Consider the following 20527-nt stretch of genomic DNA (forward strand, 5'->3'; position numbering starts at 1 on the left):
CCACCAAACTGAAGTCATCTTCGACCCAAAGGACAAACATCATTTCAGCACTCCTTCTACTTTCATGTGATGGTAAACACAGGTGTTTGCTCTGGATATTGATTAGTGGAGCAACAGAAAAGCGCTCATCATCATCATTGAGATCACACGCTTGAATCCTGATGATGCTGTAGACGTTCACAGCTGGGACTGAGACTGCTCTCTGGGTGGGCAGGGTGGCATTATTTTCTTCACTGTTGATCCAAATGACACTAACGGAGTTCATGGAGCGGAGCGGTTAGTATTTCCTCTTGGTGCATAAACAAGACTTCGAACAAAGAAGCTCCACATCTTTTGGCAGGAGATGGGATCTAGCTGGTATGTTTAACGATGTTTTTAAAAAAAAACAAACAAGATGTTTCGGTGTTCATCCAAACACCTTCGTCAGTTGAAAAGTGTGACAGGAAGTAACCCTAGCAAAAATACACACGAGGGAGTCACATGATCAGAGCATGACATGAGATGTTAGTCAAATGACTAGTTAAGATGTTATTAACGGAATTGTCCTTGCCAGACAAAATGGTGTTCTTAGCAGCTTGTGGTGGTGGTGCCACTGCTCCCATTTGTGAGATGGAGCAAGATGGTTTCTCCATAAAGTCCTGTTACAGAGCTACTTCCTGTTGCACTTTTACAACTGGTGATGGTGTTTGGATGAACCTCATCTCATTATCTCTAGCCGCTTTATCCTGTTCTACAGGGTCGCAGGCAAGCTGGAGCTTATCCCAGCTGACTACGGGCGAAAGGCGGGGTACACCCTGGACAAGTCGCCAGGTCATCACAGGGCTGACACATAGACACAGACAACCATTCACACTCACATTCACACCTACGCTCAATTTAGAGTCACCAGTTAACCTAACCTGCATGTCTTTGGACTGTGGGGGAAACTGGAGCACCCGGAGGAAACCCACGCAGACATGGGGAGAACATGCAAACTCCGCACAGAAAGGCCCTCGCCGGCCATGGGGCTCGAACCCAGGACCTTCTTGCTGTGAGGCGACAGCGCTAACCACTACACCACCGTGCCGCCCTGTTTGGATTAACCCTGAAACATTTTTGGGAAGCCATGGCTTAGTGGTTAGAGAAGCAGCTTTGGGACCAAAATGTTGCCAGTTTAATTCCCTAGACAAGCAGGAATGACTGAAGTGCCCTTGAGCAAGGCATCTTCTCCCCAAGCTGCTCTGGGGATGTTGTATGTTGCTCTGGATAACAGCGTCTGCTAAATGCCTGTAATATCTTCTTTGTTTTATAGTCCAATGATTCCAAGTATAGGGCGGCACGGTGGTGTAGTGGTTAGCACTGTCGCCTCACAGCAAGGTGGTCCTGGGTTTGAGCCCAATGGCCGACGAGGGCCTTTCTGTGTGGAGTTTGCATGTTCTTCCCATGTCTGTGTGGGTTTCCTCCGGGTGCTCTGGTTTCCCCCACAGTCCAAAGACATGCAGGTTAGGCTAATTGGTGGCTCTAAATTGACCCTGAGTGTGAATGGTTGTTTATCTCTGTGTCTCAGCCCTGTGATGATCTGGCGACTTGTCCAGGGTGTACCCCGCCTCTCGCTCATAGTCAGCTGGGATAGGCTACAGCTTGCCTGCAACCCTGTACAGGATAAGCGGCTACAGATAATGGATGGATGGATTCCAAGTAAACATTTTTAAACACTTTACTACCTCGATGTCTTACATAAAATGAACTTACACAGACGTTGACCTAGTTGGTAGGACCTGGCAATGCCAAATTGGAAGAAAATGGGTAAAAAAAAAAAAAAAAAAGATTCTGAAAGATCTGGCATAAAAGTGACATCATAATCCGGACATAGGGAAACCAAGTTCAGAGTGAACCCCAATATGTCCAACAACTATCAGTTGTGTGCAGTGTGCTCATGTTCACAGTGGTTCATTTGGCTTATCGCTTTCTTTTTGGGGAGCACTTGAAAGCCAACTGGCACCATCACAACAATGGCATCTATTGGAGAAGTTTGATTCAGGGACTCCTGGGCTTTCAACAGCAGGTTCCCTGACTCTAATCCTGGAAATCAGACTCGTTTGGATTATAGGCTGGCATCGTTCTGAACCAGACACGCGTACATGATGATCACTGACGAGGTGAGCCAGGTTTGTGTTTGACGACATTGCGGTGTCAGAGCAGGCCAGTTTTCCAAAACCATATGGAGGGCGTGCCACCAGCAGGCGCCAGATCCGTTAATAACTGCACCACAGCTGCACCCTTTATTTTCAGCTCGTATGGCAATGTCTACTATTGAGCACCAGCCTTCCTGCCCTAACGACCTTTAAATGTTTTTGTGGAGTCGAGGCCGGCCAAAAGGCACTGGGCCAGGTATAATTGCAACAGCTGACTCTAATCCAAAGTGCGTGATTGTGTGCAAGTGTGGGAATGTGCGAGTCTGTGAGGATGTTCAGCTGCTCCAATCTTCCATGACATTTCTGGGGTAAAAGGTATGAACCCGTGTGAGCAAAATGAGTCATACAGGAGCACGCAAACCTGCTCATATGCACGTCCACCTTTCTTTTTTGCCAGGAGAATATGTCTGCGGGAAAAAAAAAAAAACATGCTGTATGTGCACACTTGGAACAGTTTTTTAAATAAGATTATTAGTGTTTTGCATGTGCAGGGACCCAATTGTGTGTGTTCATGTGCACGGGGACAATATTTAAAGAGCTTAGAACTCATTTTGCTTTCCATGCCATAATACATCCACATTTTCAGTCTTTCACTTGTATTCACGCTGCAAATAGATGAGAGCCAATCGACAAACATATCTTAGTCATCACTGGCTGCTGTTGCCATGGCAATGAAGATTCCAAAATGTCCTGACTAGTGGGGTTTGGGCGTTAGTCACTGTGTGTGTGTGTGTGTGTGTGTGTGTGTGTGGGTGAAATATTGAAACAGGACAAGCGCAGAGACAATACTATAGTAATAACCAGGTGTGTGTGTGTACGCACACGTTATGTTTTTATGCATTATATAAATTAGTGTGTGTGTGTGTGTGTGTGTGTGTGTGTTGCATGTGCAGGGTTGCAAAACTGTCAATAGCCAATAGCAATGTTGTGGCCAGAATCTGATTGTGATGTAGGGTACAGGACAACCAACACACACTGCATGAAAGAAAAATGAGCTAGAGCCCATAACTTTATGCCTAGAGTATAGTCTAACACGGTGGACCTGTTTAGTGCCTAGTGTGTGTGTATATATATATATATATATATATATATATATATATATATATATATATATATATATATATCACACACACATACAGTGGTGCTTGAAAGTTTGTGAACCCTTTAGAATTTTCTATATTTCTGCATAAATATGACCTAAAACATCATCAGATTTTCACACAAGTCCAGATAAAGAGAACCCAGTTAAACAAATGAGGCCATGGTTTCATCTGAATCTAGTTTGAGGTCTGCAACTTTAGAAGCAAAATCTTGGGAATTTTTGACATTTTGACATGACCAAGATTTTGCTTCTAAAGTTGCAGACCTCAAACTAGATTCAGATGAAACCATGGTTTCCTACGATGTCACTTCTCTGTTCACCTGCATTCCCACCACAGAAGCAGTCGAATCTGTAAGAAAACGACTCCTTCAGGATAGCTCCTTACTGGATAGAACGAAACTCACCACGGATCAGATTTGCACCCTGCCTGACCTCTGCCTGACTACCACTTATTTCCAGTTTAATGAAAGTTTCTACAGACAGAAGCATGGATGCGCCATGGGATCACCAGTGTCCCCTATTGTGGCCAATTTATACATGGAGGAAGTGGAACATATAGCTTTGACCACTTTTGCAGGAGTTGCTCCCAGCCATTGGTTTGGATACGTGGATGATACTTGGGTTAAAATCAAAATCCAGGAGGTGGAAGCTTTCTCGAAGCTTCATCAATGCAGTGGATAGCAACATCAACTTCACTCGGGAGGATGTCAGTGGGAATAATCTAGCCTTCTTGGATTGTGATGTACACATTAGACAAGACAGAAGCCTTAGTATCGAGGTCTACCGGAAACCCGCACACACAGACCAGTACCTACTTTTCGACTCTCACCACCCACTGGAACATAAATTGGGGGTCATTAGGACCTTGCAACACAGGGCTCAGAACATTCCTACAACATTAGAGGGAAAAGAGAAGGAGCAGAATCATATCAAGAAAGCACTTCAGAATTGCGGTTATCCCAACTGGGCTTTCCTAAAGAGCATAAAAAGGAACATAGCTGACAAGGATGATAACAGGAACAAACGCAAGAACATTGTCATTCCCTACATTTCTGGTCTATCTGAGAAACTCAGGAGGATCTTCTACAAACACAACATTCCGGTACATTTCAGACCCAATAACACCCTGAAGCAGAAACTGGTCCACCCTAAGGACAGAATACCCAGACACAAACAGGACAACGTAGTGTATGCAATTCAGTGCAGAGAGAATTGCACAAATTCGTATATTGGGGAGACGAAACAACCGCTATACAGGCGCTTGGCCCAACACAGGAGAGCCAGCTCCTCAGGCCAGGACTCGGCTGTCTACATTCATCTTAACAACGAAGGACACTCATTTCGGGATTGTGACGTACGCATTTTAGCCAGAGAGGATCGTTGGTATGAGCGAGGAGTCAAAGAAGCCATTTTTGTCAACCTGGAACGGCCATCACTGAACAGAGGTGGGGGTCTAAGACATCATTTGTCAACCATCTACAAGGTGGTCTTGGACACTCTTCCCAGACGGCTGGGTGTACGCCAGGACCCAGCTGTTTTCGGGGACTCACAGGAGGACAGAGAGAGTCAGATTGCCATTGATCACCCTAACGGGCAATCCTTTGATCACCCTAATGACTCGCCATTCACACCCAGCCTCCAGCGACCCACACCAACATGATGCCTCAATGACACCTTAGATGAGCTGGTCATCAGAATTCTGATTCTGAGCCAGGAGAGGATAAATATCTGATACTCCCTATTAGTCAGACAGAACTGAGGAAGCCTTTTGGACGAGAGGTGAAACGTTTTCAAGAATCTTCAAGCAAGTCCAGTTGCCCTTTTCTACCACCCACAGTTTACTATGACCTGGATGATTGAGAATCTTCACAGACATGTTCCCAGATATGTAATATTGGATCATTTTCCTCAATAAATAAATGACCAAGTATAATATTTTTGTCTCATCTATTTAACTGGGTTCTCTTTATCTACTTTTAGGACTTGTGTGAAAATCTGATGATGTTTTAAGCCATATTTATACACAATACAGAAATATAGAAAATTCTAAAGGGTTCACAAACTTTCAAGCAGCACTAATATATATATATATATATATATATATATATATATATATATATATATATATATATATATATATACACACACACACACACATATATACATACATACATACACACACACACACGTACATGTAGAGGTGTAACACATGGACACTTTCTGTATGTGTTTATTACTCCAAATACAGTGGCATGCAAAAGTTTGGGCACCCTTACTGAAAATGTCTGTTACTGTGAATAGTTAAGTGAGCAGAAGATGAACTGATCACCAAAAGGCATAAAAGGTAAAAACGACATTTCTTTTCAGCGTTTTCTGCAAGACTTGCATATTATTTTTGTTTTGTACAATTGGAGAGTGAAAAAAAGAAAAGGAACACCATGCGAAAGTTTGGGCACCCCAATCCATTTGAGTTCTCATGTAACTTTTACCAAGGTTCCAGACCTTAATTAACTTATTGAGCTGTGGCTTGTTCAAATTCTTCGTTAGGGAAGGTCAGATGATGCAGATTTCAAAGCTGTATAAATTCTCTGACTCCTCAAACTTGTCCCTAAAATCAACAGCCATGGGCTCCTCTAAGCAACTCCCTCACATTCTGAATAATAAAATAATTGATGCTCACAAAGCAGGAGAAGGCTACAAGAACGTAGCAAAGTGTTTTCAGGTAGCCGTTTCCTCAGATTGTAATGTTATTAAGAAATGGCAGTTAACAGAAACGGTGGAGATCAAGGTGAGGTCTGGAAGATGAAGAAAACTTTCTGAAAGAACTGCTCGTTGGATTGCTAGAAAGGTAAATAAAAACCCCTGTTCGACTGCAGAAGACCTTCAGAAAGATTTAGCAGACCCTGGAGTGGTGGTGCGCTGTTCTACTATGCAGCGACACCTGAACAAAAATGACCTTCATGGGAGAGTCATCAGAAGAAAACCGTTCCTGCGTCCGAGCCACAAACTTCAGCGTCTGAAGTTTGCAAATGAACATCTAAATAAGCCTGAAGCAATTTTGACCGGGGTGCCCAAACTTTTGCATACCACTGTAACTGTGTCTGTGAAGTGGGTGTGGCCTAACTTGGAATTGTTTTTTTAATTAAATCTAAATTCTACCCTCGGAAAACAAACTCATGTTGAAATAGTCATGATGTGTGAATTCTAGCTCTGATCATTCCTCAATAATGAACATCGGCTATAATCATATCGTATTGGTCTGAACTAAGCAACTTTGCCTTTTTTTTTTTTAAATCCACACTGACAAATTTATTATTTTGTATCCTACCTGCTTGTGATATTTTCAAAAGAAAAAAACGTTTTTTTGTTGTGTCCCGTGTGATAACAGTCCAGATGCACGTCTTATCTCAATCAGGTGTGAAAACACAAATCGTGTGCCTCGTATTCATATATGTATTTTTATTCTATCCACATTCACTGGATATGAGCAATTGCGCGCTCTGATTGGCTACTCTACTACTAGGAGATCGGCTCATATACCGTGAGTAGAGAAAAACAAAATGGCGGAGCGTGTTGCTGAAACAACCGAGGACGAAATAAAAACTCTACTCAAAAATAAAACCACAAAAATTGTGATCAAGTATTTAAAATAAACAGAAATAGCTAAAAGAATATAGTTTTTTGGGGTCCCCCCCCCCCATCTCCTGTTCCACGCTCCAACCCAGTCGGTGGCAGTAATGCACCTTTATGTTGGTTTGCCAACCACCAAAAACGCTAAAGAGGAAGAAAACCACAAAAAATACAAATGAAAAGCAACGAAATATGGAATAACAATATCTGATGGTAAGAATGTATCTTTTTTTCAAGAATTATTATTATTATTATAGCATTTTTCACAAATTGCGACTGTCATTTCGCTGGTTTGTTTACATTCTAATTGGAAATTATTTTGTCGGACATTTTGTATAAAGTTTTTATCGAATTTGCAAAAAATAAAAAAGCTCTGTTTCTCAAAATCCACTGAATGTGGATAGAATAAAACAGTTATTCCACTCAATCAGGTCGTACATGGCTTATACCCAAGTCGGTGTTACGCGCCTCGTCGGCTATCAGCTCATGTACGACTCGATTTCGTGGAATAACTGTTAAATAGAAATTTATTTGGTCATTGTGATACATGTTTAGTTCGGTAATATCTAAAAAAGCCAACAGGCCATTCTGTTGCTGGTAAATTATTTAATTTGAGGGGATTAAAGCAAATAAGAGGCTTTCGTCTAAACGGGGGAACAGGGGCGCTGTGCCCTCTTACTCTCGGCGTGCGCCCCCTTACCGACTCCGTGAAAACATCCCAGCAACACTACGTGACAATGTGTCTGATCATCAAATACGTTATAATTGCTCCAAAAATATTCCAATCATAGTAGATATACCGCCAGATGGTGCAAAAACAATCCGAATTGGCGTTTTCCAGACTGAGGCGCCATGTTGTTTAGTTGTTTACTTGTCGCGGCTGCTCTCGCGAGATTTGACAGGTTACATACAAGGTCAGCTGACTTGTAGAGCGAGATTTCTCGAGACTGAATGACCTTTCACCCACCGGCGCGGGAGCTTTTGACAGAAGTAGTTCGCGAGTTGTTTTTGTTGACACTTGGGTATTTAAAGATGTCATCCCGCGGCACAAAGCGGAAGAAAGCCAAAGACTGTCCGGGGCAGAAGAAGATTACTTCTTTGTTTTTCAATGTTGACAAACAATTTGTTACAATTTCCCTCTCAGATAGCCTCAGAATGTCCCATTGGAGCATTTTTCAAAGGCTTCGCACGGCGGGGGGGGACACAACCGGCACCATCCCCCCCCCCTTCGCTCCCTCGCCATGGTGAGCGCCCTCATACTAAATTTTTCTAGAAAAAACCCTGAATAATGTGCATGAAATCACTTGCTTTGCGCAATCAAGGTTTACCTTCTTCTTTTGGGTTTTACAGCAGCTGGCATCCACAGTGTTGCATTACTGCCATCTACAGGTTTACCTTTGACCGCACACTGACAGTTCCATCATTTTGTGGCTAAACGAACAGCTGATCGCACCGAGGTGCTCTCGCTGAGCGCCGATATTTATTAGTTTGGTCCTACGTTTCCTTTCCTTCGTATATAACATAACGTCTTTTCTTCTCGCTTTCTTTCCGTTACTGTAGTCGGCCTTTCACGTTTCATTCACACTGACGTCCTCCATTTTTCTCTCCTGTTTCAAATTTGTATCCCCCAATGCCTTGCGCGAACAGGGAAAGCCCATCACGTCATGCATGACGTAGTATCTTGTATTGGGTCATGGTGAAGCAGGAAAAAATAGCGGAGAATTTAGGGCCACATGGAGATAAATTCATTAATTGTTCTATTAAAAAAACTAAAATTGGAAGTCTGTGATTCAAATTCAGTAGCTTTCAGTCCACTAAACAAAAATAATTGAGTGTCGGGGAAAATTGTTTTCATGTCCTACACTTGAAAAATCTGGAACGGAGTCTACCTTTAAGTTGGTCAGTAAAACTACTGAAAGTATTTTCTTTGTAGTTTTGTCAGTTAAATAAAATTTCAGGCGGCACGGTGGTGTAGTGGTTAGCGCTGTCGCCTCACAGCAAGAAGGTCCGGGTTCGAGCCCCGGGGCCGGCGAGGGCCTTTCTGTGCGGAGTTTGCATGTTCTCCCCGTGTCCGCGTGGGTTTCCTCCGGGTGCTCCGGTTTCCCCCACAGTCCAAAGACATGCAGGTTAGGTTAACTGGTGACTCTAAATTGACCGTAGGTGTGAATGTGAGTGTGAATGGTTGTCTGTGTCTATGTGCCAGCCCTGTGATGACCTGGCGACTTGTCCAGGGTGTACCCCGCCTTTCGCCCGCAGTCAGCTGGGATAGGCTCCAGCTTGCCCGTGACCCTGTAGAACAGGATAAAGCGGCTACAGATAATGAGATGAGATGAATAAAATTTCACATGAATTAACAAATTGTAGATTTTTGTTCTTATTGCATTTTGGAAAATATTGCAGCTTTTCTGAAAATGGGGTTTGTATATAAAACGCCACAATACTGAGAGTTAATTCTCAGGAGAGAACAACATCCCCTGCTGCTGCCTAGAAACCAAACCTGCCCCAGTAACAGCGCATACTGCTTAGGCACTGAAAGCAGGTCACACACACACACACTAACAAAAAACAGTGCCTACTGATCCTGGTGGTTGTTTACAAACTGAAATAATCTAATCAGTCCTTGTCTGTTCATCTTAAAGTTTGATTGGACCGTTATATCACCAGCTCTCAGCAGACGTGCGCTTATCGCACACCGAGCACGTCACACCATGGTCACTGTTATTACAGGAAATGAGTTCTGACCTCTGCTGAGATTATGATTTCATAGCTGACCCATTTTAGATGTGCTGTGTCACAGTGAATCATAAATCTCATGCATCGTTAAAATACGCTGCCAAACTGTACTGTAATACAGCTGTATGTTTTTCTTTTGTGTCCTTTCTGTCTCCCCATCTGTTTCTGTATCTCTTTCTCTCACCAGTGAAGATGGGGCAGAGTTTCTCCCAGCAGGTGATGCCTCCTTCAGAGGTGAACTGGCCTAGTGCAACCTCCAGGAAGAACACGGGAAGTCCTCCACCAAATAGGAAGATGAAATATGGGATGAGAAATGCACCTGAGAGAGAGAGAGAGAGAGAGAGAGACAGACTTTGAGTAGTAAGACAGGTGAACAGTCTCGCTCACCAACAACAATCAGTCAGAGGAAGACCAGCATTACAATATGGGACCCAAAAAAAAGGTTTAGATTTACATTTAGATTAAATGTCCTGCACTGAAATTGGAGAAAGTGGAGGGTATCTCAGGAGGGTGTCTAAAGACCATTCGAAACGGTCTTGTAAGATGCCTTCGAACTGCTCCAGAACGTTCTTTCTTGAAGGCAGCATTGATCGATCCTCAATGCTGCCTATTACCCATAAATCTGTGCACCAGCTGCCTCAAGCAACAGAAAAATTAAAAAAAGATGGCGGACCAAACGTCACAGAAAAGTGAATTTCTTACAAAAAACAAATGTAAGTTTTTTGAGCTCTTTTTTTCCCCCACATACTGTACATTTTGGAAAAATTACTCAGAAATAAACATTGTACTATCTTATAACGGGCGGCACGGTGGTGTAGTGGTTAGCGCTGTCGCCTCACAGCAAGAAGGTCCGGGTTCGAGCCCCATGGCCGGCGAGGGCCTTTCTGTGTGGAGTTTGCATGTTCTCCCCGTGTCCGCGTGGGTTTCCTCCGGGTGCTCCGGTTTCCCCCACAGTCCAAAGACATGCAGGTTAGGTTAACTGGTGACTCTAAATTGACCGTAGGTGTGAATGTGAGTGTGAATGGTTGTCTGTGTCTATGGTGGGGTTTACATTAGACCGTATCAGCGGATCATCAGATTAACGTTTTTAAAAACGATTAGCGTGCACACAGCAACGCCAATACACGATTCGCGTGCACACAGCAACGCCAATACACGGATACGCTAATCACATGACTAATTCGGCACGCAAGTTGAAATGTGTCAGTGTGGCTCATCGCTTCCTCCTCAGCGGCTGCGCTCCAAATCACGAGTGAAGCGCACGAGCAGTGATTCGGGACTGAGCCGCTGTGCGCAAGTCACTTACCACTTGCAAGTGGAAGGATGGCAAGCCTAAAGACCATCATAACTACACAATGGGCAGTATTTGCATCAGTATTTGCAGTATTTTCATACTTTTATACTCTTTAATGAAAGGTGATACAAGGCGGAAGTCCGCGCCGTTTTTCAGCAGTCTCGTCACATGACCAACGCCAGCGAATCAGGAAGGTGGATGTCACAGTGACGTTGTCCAATGACGACGCCAGCTAGAGCTCAGCACAGCGTATCCGCGTATTCTCAATGTTTACACAGCACCGGATCAGACATGATCTGGATTGAATACGTGGACCCTGGCGGATTCCCGTTTCCCGGCGTTTCCAGGCGGTTTAATGTAAACGGACAGTGCATCCACGAAGAAAACGAGACAGATACGGTCTAATGTAAACTTGGCCTATGTGTCAGCCCTGTGATGACCTGGCGACTTGTCCAGGGTGTACCCCGCCTTTCGCCCGTAGTCAGCTGGGATAGGCTCCATCTCGCCTGTGACCCTGTAGGACAGGATAAAGCGGCTACAGATAATGAGATGAGACTCTCTTATAACCCTGTGACTGTCTTCTTCTTCACCCATCCAGTCTGTTCTGGGTTCGGTCCCTTTTCCTAGGGTTTCTTGGCTGAGTAAGTACAGCCAGCTAGCCACTCCTCTGCTGCACTGCCTTTGGTTGTGGACAATTTAGAATAGCCAGTTTGCCTAACTGCATGTCTTTGGCCTGGGGGGGAAACCGGAGCGCCCGGACGGAGGAAACCCACACAGACAGGCTTGTAGTACTCGAGTCCGAGTCCGACTCGTGCCCTAATTTTAAGGACTCGTGACTTGACTTGGACTTGAGCATAGATGACTCGGACTCGTACATTAACTGCATTTGGACTCATAAACTGGAGACGAGGACTTAGATTCTTTCTTTATTTTTTGTGACATGCCATAATAATTTGGCATAAGATATTTATATCTACATTAATTTTGTACTAATTTCATGCAAGAGAATGCACATTCACCTGTTCATATGTCATGTTCAGGAACAAACTAACGTTAATGGCGCTAAAATGCCTGGAGAGAATGCGCCTAGGATTGTCCGCTTTGCTTATACAGACGTCTCGTGCAGTGGGGAAAAAAATGCACTGCTACGTGTTCCATATGTAGAAGAACTATCGAGGAGACGACGGGGACGACCTCGAACTTCAATCGTTATTTGGTAAGACTCCACCCAGAGAAAGAAGTGACACGTTATGTTCATTGTTGATAGCAGGGCTTGCTTGCTGACCGATGAACTAGCTAGCGTTAACCCTCTCTCATGTTATTTACCCCGTTGATAGTGGGTGGGGCTTGTTCTGGACTCAACTTGGATCAGTAGTGGACTCAATTTGAAATTCTTTAATGACTTGGACTTGACTTGGACACTGGGGACTCGAGGTTTAATGACCCAACTACAACACGGACACGGGGAGAACACGCAAACTCTACACAGAAAGGCCCTCATCAGCGATGAGGTTCGAACCCAGAACCTTCTTGCTGTGAGGCGACGGTGCTAGCCACTACACCACCGTGCCGCCCCCTGTGACTGTAACCAATTAAATTCTTCATGTGCGTGTGACGTCACGCTTATTTTCCAAACTGGAAGTCCACCATGTTGGATGCTAACAACAACCACCAAGATAGCAGGGTGCTGTACATGTGAGCTGCTGCAGTGCTTCGTGATTTTCTCTTCTTTTCATTGTCTTTGAAGAAAGACAGTGCCTCCTTTGTGTGTGGGATATAATTGTGCTAATAATGCTACTCGTGACAAAGAGAAATGGTTCTTCAGAAAGAATTCCCAAACTAATTAAAAACGGCGACAAAACAGATGAAGAACTGTCTGGAGAACGCCGTGCGTACGCTGTGGTTCAAAAACATACATCGTAAAGACTTAACTGAGGAAAGAGCTAATTACACTCGTGCATGTGTGGTGACCACTATTTCTGGTCAGGGTTTGTTGCTAATTAAAGCTGTATTTTCTGCTGATTAAACTGAACTTTTGAGTGATGTTTCTCAAGATCATTGAGAATGGTTTACACTAGGGCTGTAACGATATGCGTATCGAAATCGAAATTGCGATACGCAGAGCCACGATCCGTATCGCGATACAAGAAGGCAGAATCGCAGTACACCCTTTCAAACTTCTCCTCAGCCCAAAAACAGAGGTGCTTCCAAACTTCAATTTATGAATACTTTACTTTTTATTTAAATTACATTTTAAACTTACTTAAATTACTTTTATTTTTTTATATCTATTAGTAAGTCGTTTTTTCGCCGACCTGCGACAATCTTCTGCGAGTCACGCAACGTCCACACTCGCCACTGGCAGAGCATTCATTTCTTTTAAGCGGTCGCCATTCTGGTTGCGACGCGGGGAGTGAATCTGTAAACAAGCAGCTCATTGGCTGGCTAGGTGTGCCACAAGCCAATCACAATCACTTGACCGGAAAGGCATGCAGTGTTGCCAGATTGGGCAGGTTTAGGTGCTTTTTGGCTGGTTTTGAACATATTTTGGGGTGGAAAACGTTAGCAATATCTGGCAACACTGAAGGCATGTCTGCTTGGGCGGAAGCCTTCTGCGGCAGTTACATTTTGACACGCGAGCAACGTTTCACCATAAAAATTCCGTAATTTCCATCTGTTTTCCGCGATCACAGAAAATCATTGGCCCTATGAGAGTGAGACAGTGAGAGAGCCACCCCCCCCAAAAAAAAATCTTAACGGATTTACACGATTTGGAAAAATGACTTTTTCAGAACCGAAAAAAACAGAGCTTCCGGCTCAACAGTATTATTTTGAGAAATAAAAATAATCTTTGGATATACATTTGTTCATTTTTGCATACATATTACTCATTCTCTGCAGTGGTCTGAATTATTTGTTATTAAATAGTTTCCATTTTAATAACTGAACTGACTTGTGTGATAAACAAGATGAAATATTACGCTATGCTGGTGCTAATAACTAGTGCTAATAACCAGTTTCATAACTAATGGGGTGCCCTAAATATGCACAGATTCAGCCTCAGGGTGACCTCCGCCCTACCAAACCACTGAACCCCCCTTTGGAGAAGGAGGTGAGCAGCAATACAACCCATAAATGCTTCAGGATTGAAGTTTTTAATGAGCGAGCGCCATATACAGTTTGCTAGATTAAAGTGTTGCTAATAGTTTGCTAGATTAAAGTGTTGCTTAGCAGTCACGTCACACATTTCACTACCAATTGTCCTAGCACAAGAAGGCATGTGGCAAAATCTTGAATTTTCATTTTGTAAATGCACCAGAATTAGTCACTGACCAGTTTTCATCTAGTCCCTGGTAGGTTAATACTTCATCTCATCTCATCTCATTATCTCTAGCCGCTTTATCCTTCTACAGCAGGGGTCTTCAATCCTATCCGCAAAGGGCCAGTGTGGCTGCAGGCTTTCATTCCAACCAAGCAGGAGCTACACCTGATTTCACTTGTTTAATCATTTCACCCTCGTCTCCAATCAACAATCAAGTGAGCCTCCAATTTGGCTGTAATAAAAGCCTGCAGCTACACCGGCCCTTTGCGGATAGGATTGAAGACCCCTGTTCTACAGGGTCGCAGGCAAGCTGGAGCCTATCCCAGCTGACTACGGGCGAAAGGCGGGGTACACCCTGGACAAGTCGCCAGGTCATCACAGGGCTGACACATAGACACAGACAACCATTCACACTCACATTCACACCTACGCTCAATTTAGAGTCACCAGTTAACCTGACCTGCATGTCTTTGGACTGTGGGGGAAACCGGAGCACCCGGAGGAAACCCACGCGGACACGGGGAGAACATGCAAACTCCGCACAGAAAGGCCCTCGCCGGCCCCGGGGCTCGAACCCAGGACCTTCTTGCTGTGAGGCGACAGCGCTAACCACTACACCACCGTGCCGCCCAGGTTAATACTTAAAATGTAATAACAAAGTCACAAACTCAAGGTCCATGGGCTATCAAAAGTCAAATAATGACAATAGTGCAATTGTGACGAGGGTGGGCAAAGTTGGGGGGGCCCAAAATTCTAATCTTTCATGGGGCCCAAAATTTCTGGCGGCGCCCCGGTTGCACACGAAGAGTTTGTCTGATGTGATTTATGAGGCATCTGTTAGCCTACTAGCTAACGTGAGCTAAATTTAGTTACAAGGTGCACTGATGTTACACGTTACGGCAAATGCTATCCTAAAAGGTCATTCAAAATGAACGTCTTTAGAAGATGCCTCGAGTTGAAATTCCTGCCTTATGAGACACGCGTCTCTTACAGCAGCGAGGCAACAAGGCAGCGACTTTCAGGGTTCTATTTGAAACGCAGCATTTATATTTGGAATATAAATAAAAACTGACTATTATAAAACGTTCACTTTTTAATCTGAAGCCAAATCGATTCTATAACAAAACATTCTTTTTAGATTCTGAATGAGAATCCCTTCCATAAGGAAGGTTCTTTTTAGATTCTGAATCCAAATCGATCCTATAACACAGGCCGACCTTCACTCTTTCTAAAATATTCACTTTGATCAATAATGTTGTTTCTGGCAATCCAGGCAATGTTTTGTTAGAAAAGTGACTCTTAACTCTTTACCCCTTAAAGCAGTTGCTACAGCCACCCTTGTGTATACTGTTCACCCTTAGAACATATTTACAAGAAAAAAAAGTCTAAAGACAAGGTTTTGACAAGGTTTTAGACAAGGCATCATACCGGTATGTCGTCATTAAGGGGTAAAGAGTTAAAGCTCATAGGCAACGGTTTTAATTTTATGCACATTTGAAACTTTATATGTTAAAAAACCCTCTGTAATTTTCTTCTAGTCCCAAGAAGTATTGTTAATAAGTAATAATTAAAATAAGTTAGCGCGGATCGCGGCGAATTTCTGTTCGGCTATTTTCGTGACCACTCGGCGCGCAGACGCGCGTTCAGGAATTTCCAAAGAAAAACCCCCCATGCCTTATTGTTGTGCAGTGAACCGTAACAACGGGACCGGTTCAGGAAGAAGTTTTTACCCTTTTCCGAGAGAGGAGAAGAGGCAGAGAGAGTGAATTGGCTTTTTCTGGAAGAGGAGAAGAGGCGGAGCAGGAGGGTTGGCTTTTTTCCGAAAGAGGAGACGAGGCAGAGAGAGTGGATTGTGTGTGTGAAGCCAGAGGGTTGTTTTTTATCATAACTACCAGGATAAATCGTTTGGGCGTGAGTCTTGTTGAGGTCCGGGGTCACCGCGATCGGAGTCGGCCGAGTCGCTGTCCGATTCCGAGGCCGCACGGTCAAACCAGTGAGCCACATTCACCGATTGCTTCGCAATGGCCATAGGTTCATACATGTATGGTTTCACCTCTCGATATTTAATTTGGAGAGTTCCTGCTTCAAAATCGCTATCGTTTTCAGACATTTTACACAATCTCTCACGACCAAAGTCCGTACACGTGTGCTCGGTTCACAAGTAAACACAGAGCTGCTCCCGGTCTGTTTGGCTTAAATGACATGACGACGACGGTCGCCTGGCGGTGAAAGTGCGCATAAATGAGATCTAAACAAACCTTCGGAAATTGGGCAAAACAGTAGATTTTAAGCGTTTTATTCAATTTTAGGGTGCAAATTAGACATCAGGAAGATTGAATTCGCTTTTTGGGTCGTTCTTCTAGACAATAAAGTTGATATTCTACGTTTCGCTTCCAACCGTTGCCTATGACCTTTAAGAGTTGAAGTGAAACAGTAAAAAGGCAAATTATTAAAATGTAAGAACAAATCGGTACATTTCATGCAGCACTGTGGCACATATTGCTTTGCATACAGTATAGGTGCATTTTTAACAAATACAAAAATTTAATAATTGAGCAGACAGAAGAAACGTGTTTAATATAAATCACACAGCCTGAGGGTCAGGTACGGATGGGACTAATCGGGATGCCGCAGACTGAATTTTGTCCCCATATGGCGACCTTTCGCATCAAGGTGAAAGGAATGGATATTAGATCATGTTTATACCAGACTATTCGAGAAAGTCCTGGCCTCATTAACTTTATTTATGAAAAAACAAAGGGCGCTCTGTGTCACTGCTTAAAAACACAAGTCACCTTTGTCATTCTCGGATCATAGGGGAACAGGGTGAGCAAACACACACAATATCTGACACAAAACTAGAAGACACACTTAAAACACCCCCATATGAGACACACAAATGAGAAAAGATATATCATAACGATCATTTCCATACGTTTCTTCACAAAATATCCATATGTTCGTTTACAAGACGTAATATAGTGTCGTGATATGCTATTTAAAAGAAGGATTTTTAAATATAATTAACCTCAAAAGTCACTCACCTCCACCGTTCTTGTAGCAGAGGTACGGAAAACGCCACACGTTCCCTAATCCAACAAAGCCACCAGCTACAGAGAGAAGGAAGTCCAATTTGCTGGCCCATTTCTCCCTCTGCGGAGGTTTTCCCTCTGCTTCGTCCTCTGGCCGAGTGCCTGGACTTTTACCTGGAGATGGCTTTAGTGTGTCCTTATGGAAATCCTTCAGACACTGCAGCTTCTCTTTCTGTGCCATACTAAAGACAGAGAAAAATCACAAAATCAAGCAACAATCAGCTCCTTCGGAGAGTTTGTTTTGCACAATTGCACAACTTCTATTAGACAGTGATGTCATTTATATACACATTTTGATATTATTTCACACAGTCACGTACGTACTTTTTCACAAAACAAAAACCCACAGCATATACTGTATAAAAGACAGAACTCCAAATTCCTCCGTGTAAAATATACAGTATTAAAGTATACAGACTCTTTCAAAGTTATTAGAACAGCAGCTAGAGTAAATTGCCCACTAGAATTTGTGAAAATTCTCAGACTCAAAAGATGTGATGTCATGAGTTCTTTATAAAGCCCCGCCCGCCTTCCTTCTCAGTATTCTGTAAAGCCCCGCTCACCTTCCCTCTCATTTCTAACCGGCCAGGTTAGATTTTCACGGCGCCATTTTCTTCACGTTGAAAAAAACTTACTGCGGTACATTTTTCCTGATAACATGTTAAACTGGCGCAGCATATTAGAATAACTTTATATTGTTGTTCACCATACACTCTAGATGGTTTTGTATCTTGAAAACATCAAATTCCGAAGGCTAACGTGACCGAGTTAGCTGATGGCTAACTTAAATGTGTGAGTGAACGTTAATTAAGCAGCTAGTTAGTCAAACTAGACAATGTCACCCCTGTCTTATCCACACTGCATTGGCTCCCAATCAAATTTCGTATTGATTATAAAATACTACTGACCTTTAAAGCACTGAATGGTTTCGCACCACAGTACCTGAGTGAACTTCTGCTCCTCTATGACCCGCCACGCCTACTTAGATCAAAAGGTGCAGGCTATCTGCTGGTACCTCGTACAGTGAAGGCTACATCAGGGGTCGGAGCCTTTTCTTACAAAGCCCCACAGTTATGGAACAGCCTTACAAGTAGTGTTCGGGAATCAGACACAGTCTCAGCGTTTAAGTCTGGGCTGAAAACATATCAAAACACAGTCAAGTCTTTTGTTAATGGTGTTTATGAGGTAAAGGTGTAGATCTGGAGGGTCCTCAGACATACAGTGTTTTGGTAAACTGGGATGTATGGATGCTGTCAGTCCCCCACTCGCTTGCTCACTCGAGTTTGTTGACGGTATAGTGGCTGGTGCTTTATGTCCCGGGCAGGGCTCCCTCATGCCTGTGTTACCTTCTGGCTCTCCCCTTTTAGTTATGCTGTCATAGTTACTTTCGCCAGAGTCCCTGCTTGTACTCAGTGCAATATGTATACTGTTCCTACTTATTCAGGTGACATTGGCCATACCTAACAACCTGTGTTTTCTCTCTCTCTCCCCCCCAATCTGTCCCTCTGAGTTACATGCTGGTCCTGGGATCGAGATGCTGACCTCTTCTGCTCCTCGGACCTGCCTGATCCATCCTGGTGCCCTGTGTCTGGTTGGAGTCTCATCGCATCGCTCCTGTGGAGGACGGCCCCATATGGACAGTTGAAAGTCACACTTGGAGGACGCTCTGGACACTTACAGTAATGCTTTTATGGCTGAGGACTACAGATGACTTGCTAACTTTAGGACTGCGGTTGTCATGAACAGTTTTGCACTCAAGTTTCCATCAATGAAGGAGTTTATAACATCAACAAAACTGACTTCATGTTAAAACTGTTAATGTTATAGTCATGTTGTCTGTTGTTGCCCAAATGAGGATGGGTTCCCTTTTGAGTCTGGTTCCTCGCGAGGTTTCTTCCTCATGTCGTCAGAGGGAGTTTTTCCTTGCCACCGTCGCCACAGGCTTGCTCATTGGGGATAGATTAGGGATAAAATTAGCTCATGTTTTAAGTCATTCAAATTCTGTAAAGCTGCTTTGCGACAATGTTTATTGTTAAAAGCGCTATACAAATGAACTTGACTTGACTACGTCAGCAAGAGGTAAAGTTAACATGGTTCATTCAATGTGGAGAGATGACTGTGTTGTATTTCTGTCAGGACCACTTTAGTCAAGGAACTTTATTTACATCGCAATATTTGCAACAAGTTGTATTTGGCAGGTGGCGCTGTTCTGGGACCTCCCTGCTCTTCCACGTGCTTATGTGGAAAGCCTTGGAGTAGGGAGAGCTGCAGCAACCCCCCATAGGGTACGGAACAGAGCAAGCATCAATGACAACAGAGATGACATTCATTAAGATCGGAATATGGGACCTCCCTGCCCTTCCATGTGTCTACGTGGAAAGCCTTAAGGAAGGGACAGCACCTCCCTGCCCTTCCATGTGCCTGCATGGAACGGCTAAAGCAGGGAGCGAGGCAATAATGGAAATGGCATGGATTAGGGGACCTCCCTGCCCTTCTGCGTGCCTATGTGGAAAGCCTTGGAACAAGGAGAGTACCTTCCTGCCCTTCCATGTGCCTACATGGAATGGCTAAAGCAGGGAGACTGGCAGCAACAAAAATGGCATGGATTAGGGGACCTCCCTACCCCTTCCATGTGCCTATGTGGAAAGTCTTAAGGAAGGGACAGCACCTCCCTGCCCTTCCATGTGCCTGCATGGAATGGCTAAAGCAGGGAGGGCGGCAATAACGGAAATGGCATGGATTAGGGGACCTCCCTGCCCTTCTGCGTGCCTATGTGGAAAGCCTTGAGGCAGGGAGAGCACCTCCCTGCCCTTCCATGTGCCTACATGGAACGGCTAAAGCAGGGAGGGTGGTAGCAACGGAAATGGCATGAATTAAGGATCTTGGCCTCTTTGACAAGGGCTAAATACAATAGTTAGATGACTGGGTCAACACATCTCTAAAATTGTAGGCCATGGGGTGTACCCGGTATGCAGCGATGATCACCAATCAGAAAGTGGTCCAAAGAAGGACAATCAGCGAACCACAGAAGAGCACCTGTAGCACAACTGTTGAAAAAGTTAATGGTAGGTGTTAGAATGCATAGCGCAACACCGCTTGCTTTGTATGGGCTGAGGAACTACAGACTGGTCAGGGCACTCATGTTGACTCCTGTCTGCCAAGGAAAGTGCCTACAATAGG

The 20527-nt window shown here is 43.9% G+C and overlaps 1 protein-coding gene across 4 annotated transcripts in view; it reads right to left on the bottom strand.

The window, feature by feature from the left end:
- The window catches only part of slc6a6a (solute carrier family 6 member 6a), an 86239-nt gene that overhangs the window by 35788 nt on the left and 29924 nt on the right, over positions 1–20527 (bottom strand). For 2 of the 4 annotated variants that reach the window (XM_060932477.1, XM_060932478.1), the window contains 3 exons: positions 18256–18481; positions 17300–17529; positions 9824–9958 (listed from right to left, as the gene is read on the bottom strand). In XM_060932477.1, the coding sequence (XP_060788460.1) occupies positions 9824–9958; positions 17300–17528 (364 nt within the window). In that variant the 5' untranslated portion in view covers position 17529; positions 18256–18481. The remainder of the gene's footprint in view (positions 1–9823; positions 9959–17299; positions 17530–18255; positions 18482–20527) is intronic. The other 2 variants (XM_060932476.1, XM_060932475.1) reach the window with 1 other exon arrangement.

The sequence above is a fragment of the Neoarius graeffei genome, chromosome 10, assembly GCF_027579695.1.
Source record: "Neoarius graeffei isolate fNeoGra1 chromosome 10, fNeoGra1.pri, whole genome shotgun sequence".
Classification (NCBI taxonomy): Eukaryota; Metazoa; Chordata; class Actinopteri; order Siluriformes; family Ariidae; genus Neoarius; species Neoarius graeffei.